Source organism: Triplophysa dalaica, chromosome 3 (assembly GCF_015846415.1).
Source record: "Triplophysa dalaica isolate WHDGS20190420 chromosome 3, ASM1584641v1, whole genome shotgun sequence".
Lineage (NCBI taxonomy): Eukaryota > Metazoa > Chordata > Actinopteri > Cypriniformes > Nemacheilidae > Triplophysa > Triplophysa dalaica.
In genome coordinates this window covers 10,830,759-10,853,398 of record NC_079544.1, presented here as the reverse complement: position 1 = coordinate 10,853,398, position 22,640 = coordinate 10,830,759, and the positions used below count along the sequence as shown (strand labels likewise).

Here is a 22,640-nt window from a genome sequence, read left to right as displayed (position 1 = left end):
CGTTACACATTCTATTAGTTGGACACCTACATCTAATTTTAAGGTATACAGTACCAGTCAAAAGTTTGGAAATGCTGAAATACTTCTAATGATCCTTAAAATCATACAATCTTAAAGTGGATGCTTAAATGTTTGAAAATACTTTTATAGACAAAAATATAATTGTGGCAACATATCAATTTCTCTCATTATAAAGAAAAAAATATTTGGAATTGAATTTTTTAAAGAATGACTTCTTAGACCATACATTATGAGAAAACCACCCAATAAGAGCTCTGAATAGATTGGGAAATAATTCAATACTGTTTAATAAGCTTTATACCTCAAGAAGCTGGGTCATTAAATTCCAAGAGAACGATTTCGCCAATTCAGGGTCGTATTCATGGTGACTACTTTTAAGATGCTAAGATATTACATAGATTTATGTTATCCTTTTAGTCACAACATAATTCCCAGAGTTACAACTGTCCTATAGTTTTGATAACTGCTATTCTCAAAGTTGAAGAGAAATCAAGGCTAAATAAAGAATAAGTGTTTTCAAATTTGACTGGAAGGCCTACTATATATTTTGGGTTAAATCCAATAAGCATTTAACCGATCAGCTGAAAACACTCTAGTTTTTAGAGAGATTAGTTTGTGAAGTATTTTAACAGCACTGAATAATATGAAACAAAGCTTCTTCTGCATTTTTGTTGCTAAATTCAAACAATGAAGATAGTTTTAGCGTTGTTTAATGTTAAGTGTAATTGACGGATTGAGACTCAAAGTGGAATTTTTCACGTGGACATTCCAGTCTGACTTCACCTCGAGCGAAGAACTGAATCTTTGTGCATCAGCACCACCTTGTGTCCTCCAAATTCTGCCACTCACAATTACGAACCGATAAGTTTAGACGCTTTGTTTTAATCTCTTTAAGGTTGATTTGTGTTGTTTTATCTGTATTTATAGTTTGCTTTTTAGTTTGAGACTAATGTTTCATCTCTATAAACTTTACAAAAAAGTGTCTAATATTGCGTTTTGCGTCGCGCATCAGCCACATTAAACTTGTATTTCTTCTACATAGTTGAAGTGCAGTCACCCAAACTCTTTCGAATCGATTCGATCGAATCATTGAATGAAACGAGTCAAAAGATTCATGAATCAAACCTCCGCCCAGTACACGCATTCCTCTCGTCTTCCTGGAATGCCTTCAGTGTTCAGTCGGAAAGGGTCCAACATCACTTTACCACCAGTGGTAAGTTTCTCAAGCGTTTCGTTGTTCTTTTAGACAGTAACTCCGCGTCGATATGATTTATGCATCAAGTCATATCTGCTTTAACTTGTATCATGTTTTTCGACATTGAGAGTAGAGCTCTGGGGTTCGCCTTAAAACGTCTTTCTATTGAACCCTACATATATTTTTCGACCGGCCTGAGTATCATGTTTCAACGTCTTGTGCGTCAACACAATTTCTTTCGTCCTCTTTCTCGTTGTTTAACTTTACAGATGTTTGCCGGACTGTCCTGATAAAAGTGCCGTCCTGACCTCTAACTAACTGTTACATTACTGCCACAATGTCCTCCTTAGACCCCTACCAATATATCATAGTAAGTTGTTATAAATCTTTGATGACAGCTGATTTAAAGTCAAACTCGTTTAAATGGAATGAGAGTGCATCATAGTGTAGTCTCATTATTATAAATAGTGCATTATGATATATAATCTAATTGTTTCTCCTGCTTTTGCTTTATGCTTTTAGTTGTTATTTACTACATTCTGACCAATGTACAAAAGGAAAGAGTTGCTTTTGTAGCAGAACAAATAATTTGCATGAAGGAAATTTGACACAATAAAGTTACACAATTATAAATTGTACTTTAAATATGTGATATGTTTTCCGTGTTTTTCTTTTAAATGTTCTGAAATTATTTTATAGGAAATATGTTTCTGCTAAGAATTTACCTGTTGAAGGTTTCCTAGAGAGATAGTTAAATGAGCTTCCCTTTTACACACATTTTCCTGCCTCTTCCCATCTAAAACCCAGCCCTCTTGGCTCCTTTATTTGTATAGGTCGAGCATCAGTATTCGCATAGATTAAAAGTGACTGCGGTCGGAGCGGAAAATGTTACTAAAGGTGCATTCGGGGATTTACGTGAGTATATATGAATTAAATCTTGTTCGTGAATATTTTTGATCGGAAAGTGAGCATACAGTGTTTCTTCACAGTGGACACCCCCGACCCATATGTGGAACTATCCATTCCAACCACCCCGGATTGCAGAAAACGAACACGGCACATAAATAATGACATCAACCCTAAGTGGAATGAAACGTTTGAATTCATATTGGACCCCAACCAACCCAATGTGTTAGAGGTATATACATTTAAAACAATAAACTAAGGTTGATAGAAATTACAGATGTGTTGAAACAATGGAAATTTATGATGTAATTTGTTTATTGATGTGTTTTTTTTAAGATGACATTAATGGATGCCAATTATGTCATGGATGAAACTCTGGGCACATCTAAATATTCGCTTTCGAAACTCAAAGTGGGGCAGACAGAGAAAGTGACACTTACTATTGGCAAGGTAAACCACACAATACATGTTAGTTAACACTCTGACTTGTTATATTCAGTGTCATGATGTTAACTCTTTCTTACTTGATTCCTTCTAGACCACCAAAGTGTTTCTCGACCTGTCCCTAGAAGTGTGGTATGTATATGAAACAATACATAATCAACACATTGTGGGATTGAGAGTCAGAATTAAAAAGTTTCTCACACAATCATTTTGTTGTTTTCAAGTGCGTCCACAGACCTGCGTTTCAGCATGGCACTGTGTGATCAAGAGAAGATTTTCTTGCAGACACGCAGGGACAGAGTCATGCTCGCCATCAAGAAGCTTCTTAAAATGGAAAACCCGAGCTTCCTTCCAGCCTCACCACGAGAGGTTAACGCAAAGTCACATTAACCGTCTTGTGCATGTGCTCGAGAGATATTATCGCGAGTGAGTGAGACTTTGTCTTATTGCAGTTCTGTTTGTGCTCAGGTTCCAACCATTGCTATACTAGGCTCTGGGGGGGGGTTTCGGGCCATGGTGGGCTTCTCTGGAGTGATGAAGGCCCTGTATGAGTCTGGGGTGCTCGATTGCGCAACATATGTGGCTGGACTTTCTGGATCAACATGGTCCGTATTTGTTTTTGAGAGATGTTCATTATGAATCACAGCATGTCTGTTAGTCTTATCTATGAAACAGCAGCATGTAACTGCAGATGATAAAAGGGTTAACAAAATGAGCTTTTATAAAGACATAATTTCCACAGGTATATGTCCATGCTGTATTCGCACCCTGAATTTCCCACTAAAGGACCGGGGGAAATAAATAAGGAGCTGATGACCAGGGTCAGCAATAACCCACTTAAACTGCTCCTGCCGCAAAACATCAACCGCTACGTGAAGGCACTCTGGAAGAAAAAATCTGCCGGGCAGCCCGTCACCTTCACAGACATCTTCGGGATGTTGATAGGAGAGACTCTCATTCCAGGGGTAATAAATGCAGCACGACATTGAGAGTTCAAATGCAGTGTACATTGTTGTCTATTCGAAACAAATACTCTTTTGTATTTCTCCTGTGTGTTACGCATCCTAATGCAAATGCACCCCGTATCGGGGAGGATAATTCGTACGAACGAGGAAGTTTTTTTTAAAATAGAGCAATCCTGTAGCATTTATATTTACTGAATAGATGAGTTACCACAACTGTGTACTGTGATAAAATCTGTTTTGACTCGTGAAGAAAGTCCGAGTTGATTCTGTTTCTTTGATCCACACGAATATTATTTAAAGAATTTTCTTGTTATGTCTTTTGTGAAATGGCACAGAGTGTGCTGTAGAAAAAGTTGCAGTAGATACACGGTACAGATAAAGCATTGACTTAGACATTGCACTTATTATATTGGCCATTTATTCCAATGCATATATTCAGTGCCACAAATTAAAGCGTGCATGTGAGAATTTTTTTTGTGTGTGTTCTTCAGAGGATGAACGCTACTCTCAGCTCCTTTAAAGAGAAGATTAATGAAGGTCAGAGTCCTTTGCCTCTTTTCACCTGTCTACACGTCAAACCTGATGTGTCTGAGCTCATGTTTGCAGGTAAGAGGAAGATTTACGTATACATTGGCTTTATTGGATTTTAGAAAATAGATTTACTTCATTAAATAAACTGGTAAAATAGAATGGGTGTGTGTATTAATCATTCACTTAACATAATTTAAAGTAAAAGCAACTGTTGAAAAGTATTTGTAATGACGAAATAGCTGAAATGTCTACGACCTTTCCGTGGCCAGCATGGCCTTGTCACTATCCATTTGTTTATATTTGCTTAATTCAGTGGAAAACATGCAAATTTTTCTTACGGTGTCGGCCTGTCTAATGTCTTATGTGTGTAAAGTCAGTGTGTACTTCCACAACACCGCCACAGGTGTAGACAGGCTATTTTTAGAGACGAGCTATTGTGTTGTGGGTTGTTCTTCTGTTGTATGGGATCAGAGCAACTGACCAAGCAGGACATTGTTAAGACAAACTATTTTGGAATCAAAGCAAATCACATTATCCAGTAGAATTATTTTTCATTGCTCCGCCCTCAAAATAAACACACTAGTCCCCCATCATGAGTATATACACCCTTATTGGTGGTTGCATTTGAATATTCCGTTACCGCAGAATAAAATGTCAACCGTAAGAGATTTTTCTATTCCGTGTATACTACGGAATGTAAATAAGTAGGCGTTAACTCGGCACAAATTGGGCGCTATTCTGAAAAAAACAAATGAATTAATCCATCCGTAACCAATGAACGTATCAAACATTCTTTTGACCTTTTTTCAGTCTGTAGTTTAGTGATCCGCTCCAGTCCGGCACTTCTCTCACCCACAGTGCTCGTTTATGAATATGTGTATGTCTTCTTTAGACTGGGTGGAGTTCAGCCCGTATGAAATTGGCATGGCCAAGTACGGCACCTTCATGCCCCCAGGGCTCTTTGGAAGCAAGTTCTTCGTGGGCAGTGTTGTGAAGCAATATGAGGAAAACCCCTTACATTTCCTTATGGGTAAGACTTGAATCTGTGATATCTGAATTAAACACATGTTGTGTATTGTAATGTATTCATCATCTGGAACTTTAAGGGTTATTTATAGTTCCCATGAGTCATGAGCTTCATTTTTGAGCTGCTGTCAAAAGAAACCACTTTTTAGATGCATCTTATCAGGAATCATGAAAGCTAATCTTGCACAAGCATCTCACTCTCTTATTTCTGCAAGAGACTTCCTTTAAAAAGAGAATGATTATTAGCTGAAAGTGACAATGATTCCCAGCAGAAAATCAGTTTTCAGATGTTCAGTAAGTGTGTTTGATGCATTAAATGTGTGTACTGCAGGTGTATGGGGGAGTGCTTTCTCTATCCTCTTCAACCGGGTTCTGGGTGTAAAGGAGACAGCCAGCAGCAGCACAATGGAGGAGGAGCTGGGTAGGAAAGACTGTATCTATTCAGTGTTATCTAACTGATATCAGAACTGAGAAAATTAAATGTAGGACAAGCACGGAGTAATAGGGAGAACGTCCGCTGTATTTCACGATAACTAGACAAAATACTGTAGTTGGTAATATTGCTTTGTTTGCGACCTTGTGATAAGTGCCATTACTGGTTCTTCTGGTGTGGAACTGTACAGATGATACATACAGTTTGGAAGGTGTGGACATTATAAGACTAACAAACAGCCACTCTGATCTGTTACTGTGACCTAGAAAGTCAGCACAACTTGTCATTTCCACCCTCTCAAAGTGTTACAGTTGAAATAGAAACACACTTTCAACACCAGACGTATAATTCCCATTCAAACTGAGAGGAGACTGTGTTAAAACTAATAACCATTAGTCTTGTCAATTGCACTCTTAATTGATTTGGTCAGTCGGCCTGACTTTGACACCTGTTCCCCTCTCACCTATAAGCTTTTTGTCATCTTTCAACGGTCCTGTGTTATAAGGCCAGAAAATACACTTACATATAGGAAAGTATACTTTCATGTACTTGTAAAAAATGTAATGGATACTTAAATGTATATATTTTTTTTATAGAATACAAAGTGAGCCAATTTGGTCCCACATAGTTTTGAAATACAGTAGTACACAAGTATACTCCTCGTATATTGAAGTTAGGGTGCTATTTAAAATATACTTGAACTATACTTAAGGAACAGTTCACCCAAAACTCATCATTTGCTCACCCACAAGTTGTTCCAAATCTGTATAAGTTTCTTTGTTTTGATGAACACAGAGAGAGATATTTGGAAGAATGCTTAACAGTTATTGGCATTGATTACCCAGTAGGAAAAATTGCTTTATAAATGTCTTTGTTCTGTTGAAAATGTATATTTTGAAGAATGTAGGAAAGCAAACAGTTCTGGAGCACTTTTGTCTACAATTGTCATTTTTCATACTATGGTAGTCAATGGTGGCCAAGAAGGGTGAGTTAATGATGACAAAAATTTTTTTAGGATGAACTGTCCCGTTAAGTATGCCCATATAAAATAAACTTTAAGTAAACTTATTTTTAGCAAGGTTTATGATGAAAGGATTATGCTGTATATTTGCTGGGATACAAATGTGGGTAACTCCACCTTTTGACAAACAAGTCTAGCAACATTCTTACTACGAGTTACCCTGACTATTTGTTCAGTGTAACAGTGTTTGTTAACCTCTTGTATGTTTGGATAGGAAGAGCTGTGTTTAGGTTGGCTTTCATGTACATGTGTCTCCTGTTTTCAGAGCAAATTAAACCAGAACATATTGTGGGAGATGACTCCGCAGATAATGAAGAGGAAACACAAAGAGGTGTGAAACATTTCTGTCACACACACTAAATTTAATTTATTCATTTTTAAATATATTGTGCCAAAACAGCTTTATAAGGAACGGAACAGTGACTTTGAAAAAATGATGAAGGAGAGTGAAACCCACTGTCTCTATCTTATAGGAGGCACAGAGAACGCTGAGGTGGAGGATGAGCGCCAGCGTCATGCCCAGGCTAGTTGGGTTCATCGCATGTTGACCTCCATAATGGGCGACACCACCCTGTTCACCACACGCGAGGGCCGTGCAGGCAAGGTGCACAACTTCATGCTGGGGCTTAACCTGAACTCCACCCTGCCCTTCTCTCCCTTCAACGGCCTTACGAACCAGAACTCAGTGGAAGAGGAGGTGGATGCTGTCACAGGTAACTCATTCATTTCAATTCAAGTTTATTTATATAGCGCTTTTCACAATGTGCATTGTTCCTAAGCAGCTTCACAGGAGCAAACTCATCTTGTTGTTTGTACCACTGTATGCATAAATGACAATAAAGATTTATTCATTCAGGTACCAACAATGTTTCTGAAGCTATGCTTCCTTTAAACTGTAGGGTTGTCGAGATGCATGTAAATTCAAGTCATTCAACTACATCTTTTTGGTCATTTTATATATTATAAATTTATGTAAAATGTATTTGAGGCAAGCTTTCAGTCAAAGCGACAGTGACCAAAGTGACTGATTTCACTAAACTTTCTTCTAGTTTTACTGTAAATATATATTTTTCATTGTGCCTGAAAGTTCACCTTATCCAAGTGTGGCCAAAATAAACATGAGATAAATTGAACAATAGCATGAAATCTGGTCAGGTTCCACATAACCTGATAAGGGGTTTCCAACATACTGTATGCTACTGGAGTGATGGGAGAGGGGAAGTCAGTTAGTCAGCTCTTGAAACTTCTCACTTATACCAACACACCCACCTGCGGATTAACTTCTTTCCTAGAGGTTAAATACACAGAAACACCTGAGTACACTACACATGAACCAACTTTATGATGAGTAAACGCATTACGCTAAGTGGTATGTTAAGTTTATGTGTCGTTCTTCAAAGCTTTATAATTATTGATAATAATTGCATTGTGTGACTCAGCAGCAGAGAACTTCCTGTTCACAGTTGGGTGTGAGAAAAAGATAAGCTCTTTAAAATTAATCTTACAAACAGAGATCATAGAATTGTGCAATGGTTGGTAGACATTGTTGCTACATAAAAATGTCTCATGTAATTCATAAGCAGAAAAGAATGTGAATTTTGGTGATGCCATGTATTGCTGAAAGGTTTCTTGTATAGTACCGGATATTGCCAGTTAGTTTTGCACATTCTTCTGTGTCCACCCGAATGTGACATGACACATGTTTATTTCTATTTTAAATGTTTTCTCAGTTTTGATTTTTTTGGGGGATAATGAAAAACAGGGAAGTCGCGGTAAAAACCACAGTGGTAACGGAAGGTTTGATTTTTTGTTGTTGATTTTTGTAGATCCTGATGAGTTTGATCGAATCTATGAGCCACTGGATGTGAAAAGTAAAAAAATCCATGTGGTGGACAGCGGCCTGACCTTTAACCTGCCCTACCCTCTCATCCTACGGCCTCAGAGAGGAGTGGACCTCATTATCTCTTTTGACTTTTCAGCCAGGCCAAGTGACTCCAGCCCACCATTTAAAGTGAGTGTCTAAGCCGAAACTTCAATCTGGAATGTTAGTAATGAGTGTTGTGCATGCTTGAAAATGGACACAAATCCATTTTTAACTTGTATTTATTTAACTTGTTCTCTACCTTTTCAAGCTCAAAAGCACAGACAGGACTTAATATTGGATATATTTATTTTAGAAATGCACCGATATATCAGTATATTCAGTATCAGCCGCTAAAATCTATTTGTAAAAACAGCCAATGATCAGCGCCTATATATTCTGTCAATCGAAAGATAACATGAAAACGCAATGAATTTATACTATGTATATAGAAAATGTTTTAAAAATCACCAGGTTGATGTTCAATATATAGTCATAAGAGTAAGGTCCATATGAATTAATATTCAGAAAAATAAGAAATATTAATTTGAGCTCCAGAATCGGCATTGGCAGATATCACACTCGCCTGTATAATTGGATAATCGGCTCGGCTGTCAGTATCAGTGGAGAAATTTAGGATCAATGCTTTTTTTTGTTTTTATATTAGGAGATACTGTTGGCTGAAAAATGGGCCCGGATGAATAAGCTGCCGTTTCCCAAAATCGATTCCAAAGTATTTGATCGAGAGGGTCTGAAGGAGTGCTACGTGTTCAGACCTAACAAGGGAGATAAGAACTGCCCCACTGTCATTCATTTTGTCTTGGCCAACATTAACTTTCGGGATTTTAAAGCACCAGGTGAGAGCATATAGTAATTTTTTGTTATTGATTTAGCTTGAGGTTGAGTATGCGACGATTTTATGAGGAAGTGGTCGATTGATTCAAACCGATGACTACTGTGTTTGATTCAGTCTGATTCAACTTTCAGATCAACTGATTTATTATAGAAACACATGGACAGAGTGATTCATTAAGCACATTGAGAAGCATTATGTATGGTTGTGTGTTTATTTTCTCTTTGTCAGTCAGTGAGGACGATCCAATAGAAAGTTGTTTCTACTATGTATTGTAAATATCTTCTCTTTAAAAAATGTGGAAGGAAATGAGTCTAACCACAGTTGAGTTATTACTATTTTAACAATGTTGTAGTATTCACATTAAGTGCATGCATTCCCATGACAATTATATATTTTGTATGTCATTTAATAAATATGTCTGTATATAATGCACAGCAATAAATGCATTTTTATGCAGGAGTTCCCAGAGAAACAGACAAAGAGATCGAGTTTGCCGATTTTGACATATTTGATGATGCAGCTTCTCCTTACTCCACCTTCAACTTTAAATACTCCAACCTGGCCTTCCAGAGGCTACATGATCTTATGGAGTTCAACACGCTCAACAACATTGAGGTCAGTTGAACTCATTCACAGTCACTCTGATAATAGAGTGCATTTTACTCGTTGCCCTACATGATTCATTGTGTTTTACTTTTAGGTTATAAAAGAAGCTATTAAAGAAAACATTCTTCAAAGACGAGAGAATCCTTCACGATGTTCTGTTTCCCTTTCTCTCAATGAGATTGAAAACAAGAAGTTCCTAAAACGGGATACCAGCAACGCAAAAAGACACACCTAACAGATAGCTATGAAAAAAAATACACAAAAGCCATGACTTCTGGTTTTGAGACTGCTTTGATTTTATTCTGTTGCTGATTCTGAATCGGACTGTTGATGAGAATCAGTGTGCAGCTTTAGTAGACAAAACTGGATCAACCTTGTTAGTGAGGTTCAACATGGATTAGTTTACAGTGTCGGTTCTCTGTGAGCAGATTCCCTTACACCTTAATGTTATGTTATGCTTACAAATCTGGTTTCCTTCTCTAAGAAGCCACGGACTGGTGTTTTTTGTTGACGGTTGAGCGGCAAATACTCACGTGATGGTAATTTGTAAGTTCAGTAATTTATGAACCTCAGGACATTCTGTTCTTTACACGCTCTGGGCTATGTGATAAGAAAACAATTTATGTTCTTCGTTAAGTTCTGCTAGAATGACCGGGTTTGTGGTGAGCCTTGCCTTCAAGACAGGATTCATCTCATAGGTTAGAGAAACTGGATTTAGCTGCCTTTATTTATTTTTCTTACGTCAATCCTCTTCAGGGGTAAGAAGAATAAGAAGGTAATATATCATCTTACACCTCCTACGCAGGACTCCACCTTTTCAGGTGAATGTCATGAAAATGATGCCTTTATGGGACATGTTTTGTTTATTTCAGACTTCAAGAGATTTTTAGAGATGTGTCATTTACTTTTTAAATAAGATACAAAACAAAAGATGATTATGTTTGTGTCACAATGTGAGTTAAGAATCATCTAAATTCAACTTTACCTCCACATTATCATTCCTCCGGTTTACATACTTTATGTTGAAATATGATGACTTATTTTAAATGGCTTTTGTTATGTTTGTCTATTTATTTGTATGCTTATTATGTAGTTTTGTAATATTCAATGTAAGATTTTTATTAACTTCATCTCATTTAGTCGATTCTAATAACGACATGTAAAGACAAGCCTTAAAGGACATTTTAGCTTGAAATGTGAAAATATAATCTAGAAAAGTCAGTAAAGAGAGAAGTTCAAAGCAATCAGAACCAATCTTACAACTGAACTGAGGTCAGTGGGAGGATACAGACTGTAAAGACAGTGGTTAAAAATAGATTGAACCTTTAGAATGCACTTTAAGCCCAAAATAATGTACCCAAGTCATAGACCACAGATCCCATTAACGCAAAATGTACATATGTTTCAAATACACAATGAAAGGACATGATGAACTGTCTAGGGCCTCATTTATTTAAACTTGTGGCCCACTAGTGGCTGCATCCTGAATTCAATTTTATGTTTATATCTTGGTAGGAAAATTAATAAATATAATAACCAGACCTGGTGTGTTGTATTATTTTTATCCCATTTTATGATTTGTAACAGTTTCTGTCAGTCCCTTTTTCCAGAGATGTTAAACTGTCCACTGGCCTTTATATAAATCCTCCAGGTCCTGCCCATTTTCTGCTTTTGATTTTCCATCATATTTTGCATATTTTACCCATTTTTAACAGTAGGATGTTGAGATTCGTCATTTTACACTAAGACTACTGATGGACTCATGCACAACTGATACAAAACAAGTTCAAGACAACAACATGACGCACCAAACCACGAAGCCTTTCTTTTGTTTCACGGCTTTTTTTTTTATACATGCTGTGAAAACATTCATTTAAATGGGTTGGTAATAATACTAAATTACAATGTATTATATTCCTTTTACAGGAACTAATACAGGAGTGGATAAATGACACGTACATTTAAATTCGTAATGCAGCCTCTAGGGGGCATTCTATGCGGAAGTCGAAAGCAACCGGCCTGCTTCCTGAAAGTACTGAGACTAGTGTGTTGTGTTTTTCATTACTTTCTGATTGATTGATAAAAACTACGATGTCGAAGAACACTGTGTCCGATCGATTCCGAAAGGTTGATATAGATGAGTACGATGAAAACAAATTCGTCGATGAAGAGGACGGCGGAGAAAATCAACAAGGTCCGGACGAATCTGAGGTCGATTCTCTCATCAGACAATATCCTTGCAGACCTTTCAATGTTAGGATCTGTTTTCCTCTGACATATTGCGTAGCATTTATTTTTCACAGGTTGTAAAAATACATGCAATGTTGAGGCTAAGCTAGTATAATTAATCTAACGTATATTTTTTATTTCTGGATTAGACGATGGGTGTGGCAAGACAAGTTAAGTCACTTCATTCATTCAAAAGGCGAATGCTGCGTTTAAGCTCACTCAACTAGGTGATTGGTGAATGCAGTTCTTCAAGGCAATTAAATGGAAAAAAAATATTGCTACAGTGGTTAAAGCATGCTGTATTTAGAGTTGAACCGTATATGTGGTATTACGTCTTCGTGGGGTTGCTGCAGAAACACTTCCGGGTGCCGCTGATTTCCGGTGGCAAGCTAATAAGTTACAAAAATTGCTTTATGGACCTAATGCACATTCATAATTTAAGTGAAAAATGTAAAACACAGCAGTTGTTAGATGCTTTCCTTAGTGCGTTGTACAGGTAACCTGATGGGGGCTTTGCAGGCAGTACTGAAGAATCCACCCATCAATACCAAGAATCAGAATGTAAAGGTGAGTTACAGCTGTCAGTTCATTTTGTGGTTTCTTTTCTATAGATATCCAATTCATTGCATTAGTGCTCTGGTTTACGCTTGCTTTGTAAGCTGTTAATATTGACCCGGTGTGTAGTTATTTATTTTAAAGATTATTTGTTTTTGTGTCTGCAGGACCGGGTGGAAGGCCTCGTGTTGAAAGTCCTTAGCTCTTTCAAGGCAAGCGATATGGAAAAGGCAGTTCAGTCTCTGGATAAGAACGGAGTGGATCTCCTCATGAAGTACATCTACAAGGGATTTGAAAGACCCTCGGACAACAGTAGCGGTATTCTGCTTCAGTGGCATGAAAAGGTAAAGATATTATTGGTATTTCTTTAACATAGGCGTCTTAAAACGATGGCAGTGATAAGTGATCCTTATATTTCTGCTCCTATACATATATCAGTGGCTTTTATTCTCTTGTTCTAGGCTCTCTCGGCAGGTGGGGTTGGCTCTATAGTCAGAGTCCTCACAGCCAGGAAAACCTTGTAGACTTAACCATCCCAACACCATGGCAGGGTCAACAAAGGGACTGGCTGGCACAACCCCTTGTGGTTTGGTTTCTGCCCATACTGCCATACTGTGTAGGGCGTTCAGTCAACCGCCTTTTTAAACGATCAAACATCATACTCTCATTTGGATTTATTTCATTGATAACATAAGCACCTATGATCTATACATTAATAGATTGGGTATGAGAATGTTTTTGTTGACCTCAGCAGATATTAAGCACAGACTTTTGGATTTGTTCACCACTCATGCTTGTCGCAATTTCATGTCTCAGCTGACCAGATCAAACAATGCAATGTAATAGCATGACCACATCATTACAGAGTTATGGTATTACAATGGCATTTCCGGGTAAGGTACTTTGGAGTGTATTGTTAATTTTTTCCTCCTTCACCTCATCAGCTCAATTTTCAAAAACATAATAGGAGTTGCTCTCTGGAACATGCCATCAGTATTCAACTGTTTGTTTCATTTGATCGCACATGCTGTATTCATTCCCATGATTTCTTTCCAAATTAGATCCATTACATGCTGTTAGACAAGAGGTTGATTGACAGCAGGGTGATTTTTTCCCTCCGCATTCCCTTTAGTATTTCTTGCTACTGTTATGAAAAATCTGTATTGTTTAATTACATAGGATTACATATTATAAAAAAGACAAATAGATCTTATTAAGTTGCCACAAGCCTTTTATTGTCACAACTGTGGTTTAATACTGATGTGCTTTTGTACGGTTTAGAAAACAAACAAACAATGATTTTTTTTATAAAACTTTTGAGTATTACATTTTGTCCTCTGAAAGTTGATCATTTTTGAACATAGGACATTATCAACATTTTTCTCAACATGTAGACCTCAGATATTGTATCAGGTGCTGATGATATAACCATCTTATGCGACGCACAAGTTTGTGCACTTCCCACCAAACATACAGCAGAAAGCAGATCAGGCTTTAACCTGCGGGTAAACATGAGTGCGGAATGTGCTTCCACTGTGGTTTACTTGTTTTTTGCCATGTTTGAAGCCATACATAAGCAAACCAAGGAAATGTCTTCTTGTTCATTTTTTGTATTGTTTGAGTTTGCATCACACCTATCAATCAGTTGATTAAGTGCAAATTATGAACTAGTTTACCAACTGCCTTATATAATGTTTGTTTTATATTGTATGGTTCATTTGAGAAATAAATTAAATGTCTTTCACAGTTTCTGTTTTGTTTAAAAATAATAAATACTGGGTTCTTTCAGCCCATTTTGGCGAGAAAAATGGACAAACCCAACCATTGGGTTAAATTAATCGTGAATAGTCTGTATATAGGCCTACTTTGCCTGAGGATAGATTTCGCTGCACTGAAATTTTCATTACAGGTTTCATTTATTTAAAATGATAGAATCAATATACAAATATTAGTTTATAAAAAAACATACATTTACACTCTTTGGGTCGAAAATAATCAAATGAAAGTCTTCAGGCATTACACTACAATAATGTCAAGCAATGCATTGTAATCTTGTTGTTTATCATCACTTAGAGCTTTCCAAAGAGACCACATGGTGTTGCTGTTTCCTTTTTACTAATGTTTTTACTGTATGTAACCTTCATTTGTTTCCCCTTGTCTGCGTAGAAATATCTCATGGAGTTTTAATATATTGTCAGTAAACTCTTGAACTCTTTAATGTTCTTTAGAAACATGAATAGTTGTTAAATATTGCCTGTTTTTTATTGTTTATGTGAGTCAGTCCCTGACCTTATTTCAGATAATAAATCTGAAGCAGTAAAGGTCTATAATACAGATAAGAATAATCATTAAACAGTTTATTTTTCAACGATTTCATACAAAAAAAAAAAATGGGCAGTCAGTCTTATTTACAAGTACAAATCAGTCTGGGTGAATCATTATGAATTAGATTTACAGCCTTAACTGAATACAGATATATTTGCTGTAGTTTCCCCTAACATCTAAATGATCAAAACTAAAAGTGTGCCTGCCTTATAAAAGGAAACCAGCTTTGTATGTTTCTAGACAAGATATTTACTGTTTTAAAGTGGAATCACACCGTTTGTTTTGTACATATTATTACCTCTAACACTTAACAAAAGACTATTTGAAATGTCAACATACACTGCAATAGTCTGACAAGTACATGGTGCCTTGTCCTGAACAGTACCAAGTAATTCAATATGGATAATGACAATCACTATGGAGACATAAGTGGACAACAATTCTCGCACACAATTATTTGAAACATCTATGTCTTATGGCCAAAGCATTTATACCCTTGCATCCCTGTTCCATACATGAAGTGGAACTATATTTTACTCTTGATGTATATTATAATAAGAGAGACATAAAATCATTGGTAAAAGGTAGAAATGACCCACAACAATCTGAAAGAATATAGCTTATCATTTTTTTAAGAATGTCCTAGCAGAGTACCTTATAAGCATCTGAACAACATGTTGCATTGAGAGATCACAGATAGAGGCAAAAATGAGGACTGTCTGCATTTTCATGCTTCTTTTCCTAAAGGCTAAAATACACTACAAGACTTTTGCTCAGATTTTGTTGCAGAAAGTCTGTGCCAGTCTTCAGATTTGATGAGTTAGTGTGTTTCTATCTTAAACTTTCAAGCCATAAGTGTCTGGAAACCATGAAGACGGCAGGATGATGTGGAAATGCTTAAATTGAGCTGTTGGAGAATTACATAATCCAGACCTCCATAGAGGAAACAGAACACAACGTAAAACAGCATCACAGAAACCTGACCTTTAGTTTCACATTCAGAGAATTATAACTGTCTTCTTGATCTAACATTTTCTGTTTGTTGAACTGCATAATCTGCCACCAGTTTGAAGTTTAAATAGCTAGGCCTAAAGTAAAATTTAGCATTTTTATTAAATAGCCCAAAACCTACTTGACTTAGAGATAAAGGGAAAAGTGACAGGAGAGACATTTCTGCGTTTTTATATTATATAATTTTAATACATTATACTTTGAATATGTATTACAAGTGTTTTTTAGTCAAATGGAGCATGTTGACGTTTCGTTGTATCAGCATCACGGTTGTTTCTAAACAAGACTCATTTTTTCACGTAACAGTTAACCACTCCATAGCCAAAAATGTCACACCTGAAATATTTATATGGACAATGTCAGGACTCATTTGTGCAACATGAATGAATTACTGGGTTCTGGTTGCTAGGGGGACGAGAACGTGGTGGGATTAAAATGAATAAAAGTACACTGCACACACGACCATGATTAAACATTACATGTTTTTATAAACAAGCTGTTTTTAACAACAAAGTAAATGAATAAAGTTGCAGCAATATTTTTGTTTTTGCTAATAACACACAAGCTAGTAAGCTACATGTCACCGCCCACCCTGCTGTTGTCGTCATCGGTTACGCAGCATTGTTAAGCGCGCTCTTTTTAGGATCATTCAGTAAATCGCGTTAACATTGCCTGTGGTGTTCTAGTGCTGTTTAGCCGTAACTAATCGTTATTTTTCTTTACACTCAGAGAAACAATGTCTAGAAACAGACAAAGGAACCTGGTAAGACTTGACATTTTAAATTAGATTTAAAAGCAAGTTGTAGCGGGAGCTCATGATGTACGTAATGTTATTAACATGACATCGCGTTTGTCCTCATGCTGGGATTTAGATTATGGTTTAAGAACTAACGTTGTGTTGTTTAGATTTGCCGATATTTCCTCCTTCTGGGTGGATGGCTTAGTCGGTGTGGTCATGCGTTTAACTTGTGTAACGTTAACTCAACTTTTGCTTTCACTTTGTTTCTGAATCAGCTTGACATTTACCTAATAACTTGATTTACTTTATTTTAAGTCTAGTTTACTTCGATTAGTTGAGTCATTCAACATGGACATCATTAACGTTACTTTGATAGAATGTGATGCTTGTGTGTTAGATTTTAGACCGTTAATAGCTTAGTTTCTCTCAGGCCATACATTTCCTTTTTGTTGTGCATGTCGTGTGACCTTATATTTCAGTCCTGTGATTGTTGTGTGTTTACTTGCATTGCTGTAGATGTTGTGAATACAACGACGTCCTGTTTCAGTGAGACACTGGTTCAATCTGGAAAGCGTCGCGTGAACCGCCCCGAGGCTTTAATAAACACGAAACCCGGAAACTGTTACAAAAATAATGCATTGTATCCGTCCAGATCTTTTTGTGGTGTTTCTTTTTTTGCTGTGGAACTAAAAGTTTTTTTAATTGTGTGTGTGTGTGTGTGTTTTTTGTAGATTATATATATAAGATTTATGTATATATTCTACAATAACATGCATCAATTTAGCATTCAACAACGTTATACATAACAGTTGAAGGCTTTAGATTTCTTGTTTTATTTAAAGTGTTGCTCTTATTTTCTTTTTAGGTCTTGATGCATAATCAAGCTGGAAAAACCTGTATTCTGTAACCCGCTGAGTTACATCAAGCACAACTACTAAGGAAGTTTGAGGTGTTTTGCCTCTTCTATGAAAACACCCGTGTGGAATTCTATACTAACAAAAATCAAAGTGCCATATACAAGATTGTTCTTCTAGGTAGGTGTGTTTTTTTTTTTCAGTCTTGTACTGAATTTGTGCCTTGGGTTTTTACAGAAAGATTCTGCAGAATTCGCCCATCAAGTTCAACATCAATTGCTTGTTTGCTTAAGTTTTTGTTTGCGACCAATGAAACACTTACGATTACAAATCCATAATGCAAATTTCCCCCTCACACAATCGTTCCTGCTCACATATTTCTGGAAGCAAAAATGTACATGTAGGTTCAGTTTTGCTAAATTTGCCTCGTTGCTTTTTACTATCTTTTCTAATAGATCCATCAAAATGCTTCAAAACGCAAGTTTAATATTTGAAGATGAGAGCTTCATCAATTCTACTGTGGCCAAGATGAACGCTTTACGTAAGAGTGGCCAGTTTTGTGATGTCAGACTGCAGGTAAGATCAGTGCTTTTTTTGTCTAATGCATTTCGTATCCACTTAAAAAGAACACTCTTAATACTGATGGTCTCTGCAGGTCTGTGGACATGAGCTGATGGCCCATAAGGCTGTGCTGGCCTGCTGCAGTCCTTATCTTTTCGAGATCTTCAACAGTGACTCTGAGTTTCAGGGTGGGGTGTCACTGGTCAAATTCGATGACCTAAATCCAAACGCTGTCGAGATCTTGCTCAGCTATGCCTACACAGCACAGTAAGTGTATCTGCATATTAACCTTTTGTTACACACTCATAGATAGAAATGTCATATACATACATTGTCTTGTGTACAGGCTGAAGGCAGATAAAGATCTGGTCAGAGATGTGTATTCTGCGGCAAAAAAGCTTAAATTGGAGCGAGTCAAACAGGTTTGAACAGGCGCATACTCTGAACGGTCACGTATACAATAAAATACCGTACTGATCTATGGAATGCACCTTTGCCGTTTAGGTTTGTGGAGACTACCTTTTATCAAAAATCGACGGCCAAAGTGCAATTTCCTTCCGCAACTTCACAAGTTCCATGGCTGATAGTCGGCTTTTGGGTAAGATTGATGGCTATATACAGGATAATCTTCAGGAGATCTCAGAACAGGATGACTTCCTTAAACTTCCTCGTCTAAAGGTCAGTCTAATGCAGAGTTTTTATTATCACCTGTATAGACTTTGAAAGTCTGTGAATAAATTGCTATCTGAATCTCCATATTCATGGTCTGTGTTTTGGTAGCTGGAGGTTATCCTAGAGGAGAACCTGAACCTGCCGGGTAATGGCAAACTGTACTCTAAGGTGATTAGCTGGGTGCAGCGCAGCTTGTGGAAGACTGGAGAACCTCTTGAGAAACTGATGGGCGAGGTCAGTATTGCACTTTTTTTTTTCATACCCCCTTTTTTCACCTTGCTCATGTCTCCTGAATGTCTTTTTAAAGATGACAACTGAGTTCACCCCTTCCTCTGCTCCCAAGTTTTTGCTCTTTGTAAATTTAGCAGTACGTGCTTCTCAAAATACTGAAAAACTTGAACGTTTCCCAGGTGAGCCGCACAAGCTGTTCATTGCTTTCCCTCTTCTCTTTCTACCCTTGTCTTCAGTAATTTACGATTTTCTTTCCAGCAGGGCATTTTTAGGTATTATGACATTGATTCTAAAAGCCACTCCTCCCCCTTGATCTCCCCATCTCTCCTTTAGGTTTAGTAATACACAGCAACAGCAGATTTGTCAAGCACTGAAGAACAATCCAAGATGCCAACCATCAATGGATTAACCAGCCAAAAGCCATCCGGTTCCATCTGTGTTCCTGTGAGCGTTGGAGCTCTCTTTCCAAATCTGAATTTTTTTAGATGGATCTTTGATGCAAAGTCATTCACAATAGGAATGATATCTTCTCAGCAGTTTTCATCATAGATGGCTATAGTCACATACAGTCGTTGTCTTCTCAATGTCCAAACAGCACAAAATTGCCAAGGACCTCCCTTATAGCAGCTGACTGCACTTCTTCAAGGAACAAGGCACAATACTGCTTTTGTTCTTATGGAAACACCCACACGGCCTTGTTGGTGTTTTGTTGTTGCAGGTGCAAACGCTGTACTACTCAGCAGATCACAAATTGCATGACGGGAGCCTGCTTGAGGGGCAGACAGAGGTCTGCATCTATGAGGATGACCACATCCACTTTGTGCAGGTACAGGATTGGCTGCATTCTCTGATATAGAATAGAAATAGGTGATTTGCGCTACCAGGTGTCTATAAACCACCAGCTTTCTTAGCTGTGTGCACTGTCGAAGACCCCTTGAATAGTGGCAGATGTTATTGGCCATAGGTGGAATTGAATTAGACTTTGACCTCGTGTCTGCATGCATGTTTAGTATAGGTTTGGGTGAAATATGGGGCAGTGGTTTGTAGCTGCCTGATTTGGTTTTGCAGAAGAAACCCCCTCGTGAGAGAGATGAGATGAGCTCAGGCGCCCCTGGCAGCCTTTCTCCCACATCCAACAGCCAATTCAGCAGATATGAATGGAAGTACATTGCCTCAGAAGACCACCAGTAAGTCCATCCTTTATCCTTTAGGCATCTTACAATCTGATTCTTTATTTTGCATGTGATTGAACTGAATCTCAAGGGTCTGAATCTCCTGTCCTTTCCCCCAGACAACACGTACCTGTGTCTGGCTGTTTTGAGAGGCATCCTGTGTGTTATCTCACTTAATGCCCGCAGCAGTCCCCAGAGTTCCCCGTCTTCTACACCCTGCATGCAGAAGAGCCTGAGTGTCGAAGCTCAGCCAGATGAGCTGCAGGAGAAAATGCTGAAGCCCATGCATTATGCTCGCTCAGGACTGGGAACTGCTGAACTAGATTGCAAACTTATTGCTGCGGGTACGCATGTACGCAATGGGGAAAATGAACACGAAACCCCTTAGATAGACATTCTTGATTTTTTTCAAGATTATCAGTTTTATTCTTTATCAGATTAACATATTTAGTTTTAAATCTGTTTCATACCTGTCCAGGTGGCTACAACAGAGAAGAATGCTTGAGGACTGTGGAGTGCTACGATACAAAAAAGGACTGCTGGACTTTCATCGCACCCATGCGCACTCCACGAGCTCGCTTCCAGATGGCTGTGCTAATGGTAGAGATTGCTCAGTTTCCAATGCCAAACTAGATACGAGTCTTTGCTATTAGAGCTAATTCAGTGGTTTCCTCTCAGGGTCAGCTGTATGTGATGGGTGGATCCAACGGTCATTCAGATGAGCTGAGCTGTGGAGAGACGTATAACCCTATAGCTGACGAGTGGAGGCAAGTTCCAGAGCTCCGCATCAATCGTTGCAATGCAGGTATGCATCACTTCCTGCTTTAGGAAGTCTTGGTTCTCTGTCTTCACTAATGAGAGTTCACCAGACTTGATCTTTGGTATCCTGTAAAAACAGTGCTTGTGTTTTCTCTCCTGTCTTTACAAGGCATTAGTGAAAGTGTATTTTATGACATGCTCATGGCAGTTGCTGGTTATGGTTCTTGACGGGCTGGATAATCTCTTTTTCCTGTTTCCTGTCAGGTGTGTGTTCCTTGCAAAACAAGCTTTTTGTTGTGGGTGGATCTGATGCCTGTGGTCAAAAAGGATTGAAGAATTGTGACTCTTTTGATCCAGTGTTAAAAACTTGGACCAGCTGCGCTCCACTCAACATCAGTATGTCTATTCTATCTTTTTGTTGGAAAATCAGTTTATATTGTGAGATTTCTCTCTTGCTGAATGTTTTGTGATTCTGTGTTCAGGGAGGCACCAAGCAGCAGTGTGTGAATTGGATGGATTTGTTTATGTCATTGGTGGTGCAGAGTCCTGGAACTGCTTAAATTCAGTTGAACGATATAACCCCAATAACAACACCTGGACCCTAGTGGCTACCATGAATGTGGCCCGCCGTGGAGCTGGTGTCGTTGTGCACGAAGGTAAAACGATTTTGTAGGTGTCCTGTAAGGGTCTTTTTTTTTTTTTTTACCAGCTAAAGTCATTAAGTTATTTTCAACCATTTACAGGGAAACTCTTTGTGGTTGGTGGATTTGACGGCTCTCACGCTCTACGCTGTGTGGAAGTCTATGATTCAACCAAGAACGAGTGGAGGATGTTAGGAAGCATGACATCGGCACGAAGCAACGCAGGGGTGGCAGTGCTAAACGGCATGCTCTGTGCTGTTGGAGGCTTTGATGGCAATGAGTTTCTCAACACAATGGAGGTGTATGACCCTGAAGTCAATGAGTGGAGCCCTTTTATTGAGGCATTAACTAAGAACTGAATGGTTGTTTGGGAAACTTTTCCTTCAGCTGATGTGCTTTGTAACATCATTTTACTGGGGTGCTCTTGTTTAGGTGCTGAGGCTGGGTGGGAGTGACTGGGAGAGATGATAACTGTTGACAAATGCTGTCATTGAGTGGCTGTGTAAATACTTTTTTTATTTGTTAATATTTTCAGGTTTTTCAAATTGTAGCAACTGAATACTATGGTTCACAGCTTACAGATGCAAATCTTAGTCCACTGGGAGTAATTTGGCCTTGTTTGGCTGCCTTGCTCATGGACATGTATATAAAATAAGTCTACAAAATACTTAAATACAGAATACAACTTAACACCATATCATTTTAAATAGTGAGCTGTTTCTTTGGCAGAATGGTATCTTTGTATACTTTTTTGTATGTAAGTGTCCAATATGTAAAACAGAGAAGCACACGTGTTGTCTGAATGCAACAGGATTGGTTTTACCTAGATGCTTGCTAGCAAAGCCAATGATAATGATAATTTTAACACCAATTAAAAACATTTCTCATTCAGTTATGTATTTAAAGCTTTGTTAGACCTCAACTCAAATTGTGATTGTACTTTTGGTACAAAAATGATGTAATAATGAATAAAGCATTTCAACCTTTTGTGTTGATCTTGACTGGTCTCTGTACAGTGATGTGGAG

General features: G+C 37.8%; 3 protein-coding genes across 3 annotated transcripts; all 3 read left to right on the top strand.

The window, feature by feature from the left end:
* The first annotated feature begins 1,141 nt into the window (after positions 1-1,141).
* On the top strand, positions 1,142-11,406 carry pla2g4aa (phospholipase A2, group IVAa (cytosolic, calcium-dependent)). Its single transcript, XM_056744378.1, has 18 exons — positions 1,142-1,234; positions 1,486-1,586; positions 2,050-2,131; positions 2,206-2,354; positions 2,459-2,572; positions 2,661-2,698; positions 2,791-2,935; positions 3,035-3,171; positions 3,309-3,531; positions 4,023-4,137; positions 4,955-5,092; positions 5,420-5,509; positions 6,808-6,873; positions 7,016-7,255; positions 8,369-8,553; positions 9,071-9,260; positions 9,717-9,874; positions 9,960-11,406. Exons 2-18 carry the CDS (start codon positions 1,554-1,556, stop codon positions 10,098-10,100), a joined length of 2,244 nt encoding a protein of 747 aa, XP_056600356.1. The 5' UTR covers positions 1,142-1,234; positions 1,486-1,553; the 3' UTR covers positions 10,101-11,406.
* A 463-nt stretch (positions 11,407-11,869) lies between these two features.
* On the top strand, positions 11,870-14,395 carry arpc5a (actin related protein 2/3 complex, subunit 5A). The gene is made up of 4 exons (XM_056743426.1): positions 11,870-12,097; positions 12,590-12,661; positions 12,817-12,993; positions 13,111-14,395. Exons 1-4 carry the CDS (start codon positions 11,957-11,959, stop codon positions 13,171-13,173), a joined length of 453 nt encoding a protein of 150 aa, XP_056599404.1. The 5' UTR covers positions 11,870-11,956; the 3' UTR covers positions 13,174-14,395.
* A 2,219-nt stretch (positions 14,396-16,614) lies between these two features.
* ivns1abpb (influenza virus NS1A binding protein b) lies at positions 16,615-22,601 on the top strand. Its single transcript, XM_056744475.1, is given in 16 exon segments — positions 16,615-16,748; positions 17,590-17,758; positions 18,034-18,154; positions 18,234-18,406; positions 18,486-18,561; positions 18,644-18,817; positions 18,920-19,045; positions 19,761-19,868; positions 20,111-20,217; positions 20,219-20,229; positions 20,334-20,558; positions 20,693-20,814; positions 20,893-21,019; positions 21,238-21,369; positions 21,456-21,629; positions 21,717-22,601. Coding segments are annotated over 14 exon segments (1,923 nt in total). The 5' UTR covers positions 16,615-16,748; positions 17,590-17,758; positions 18,034-18,043; the 3' UTR covers positions 21,974-22,601.
* The last annotated feature ends 39 nt before the right edge of the window (positions 22,602-22,640 follow it).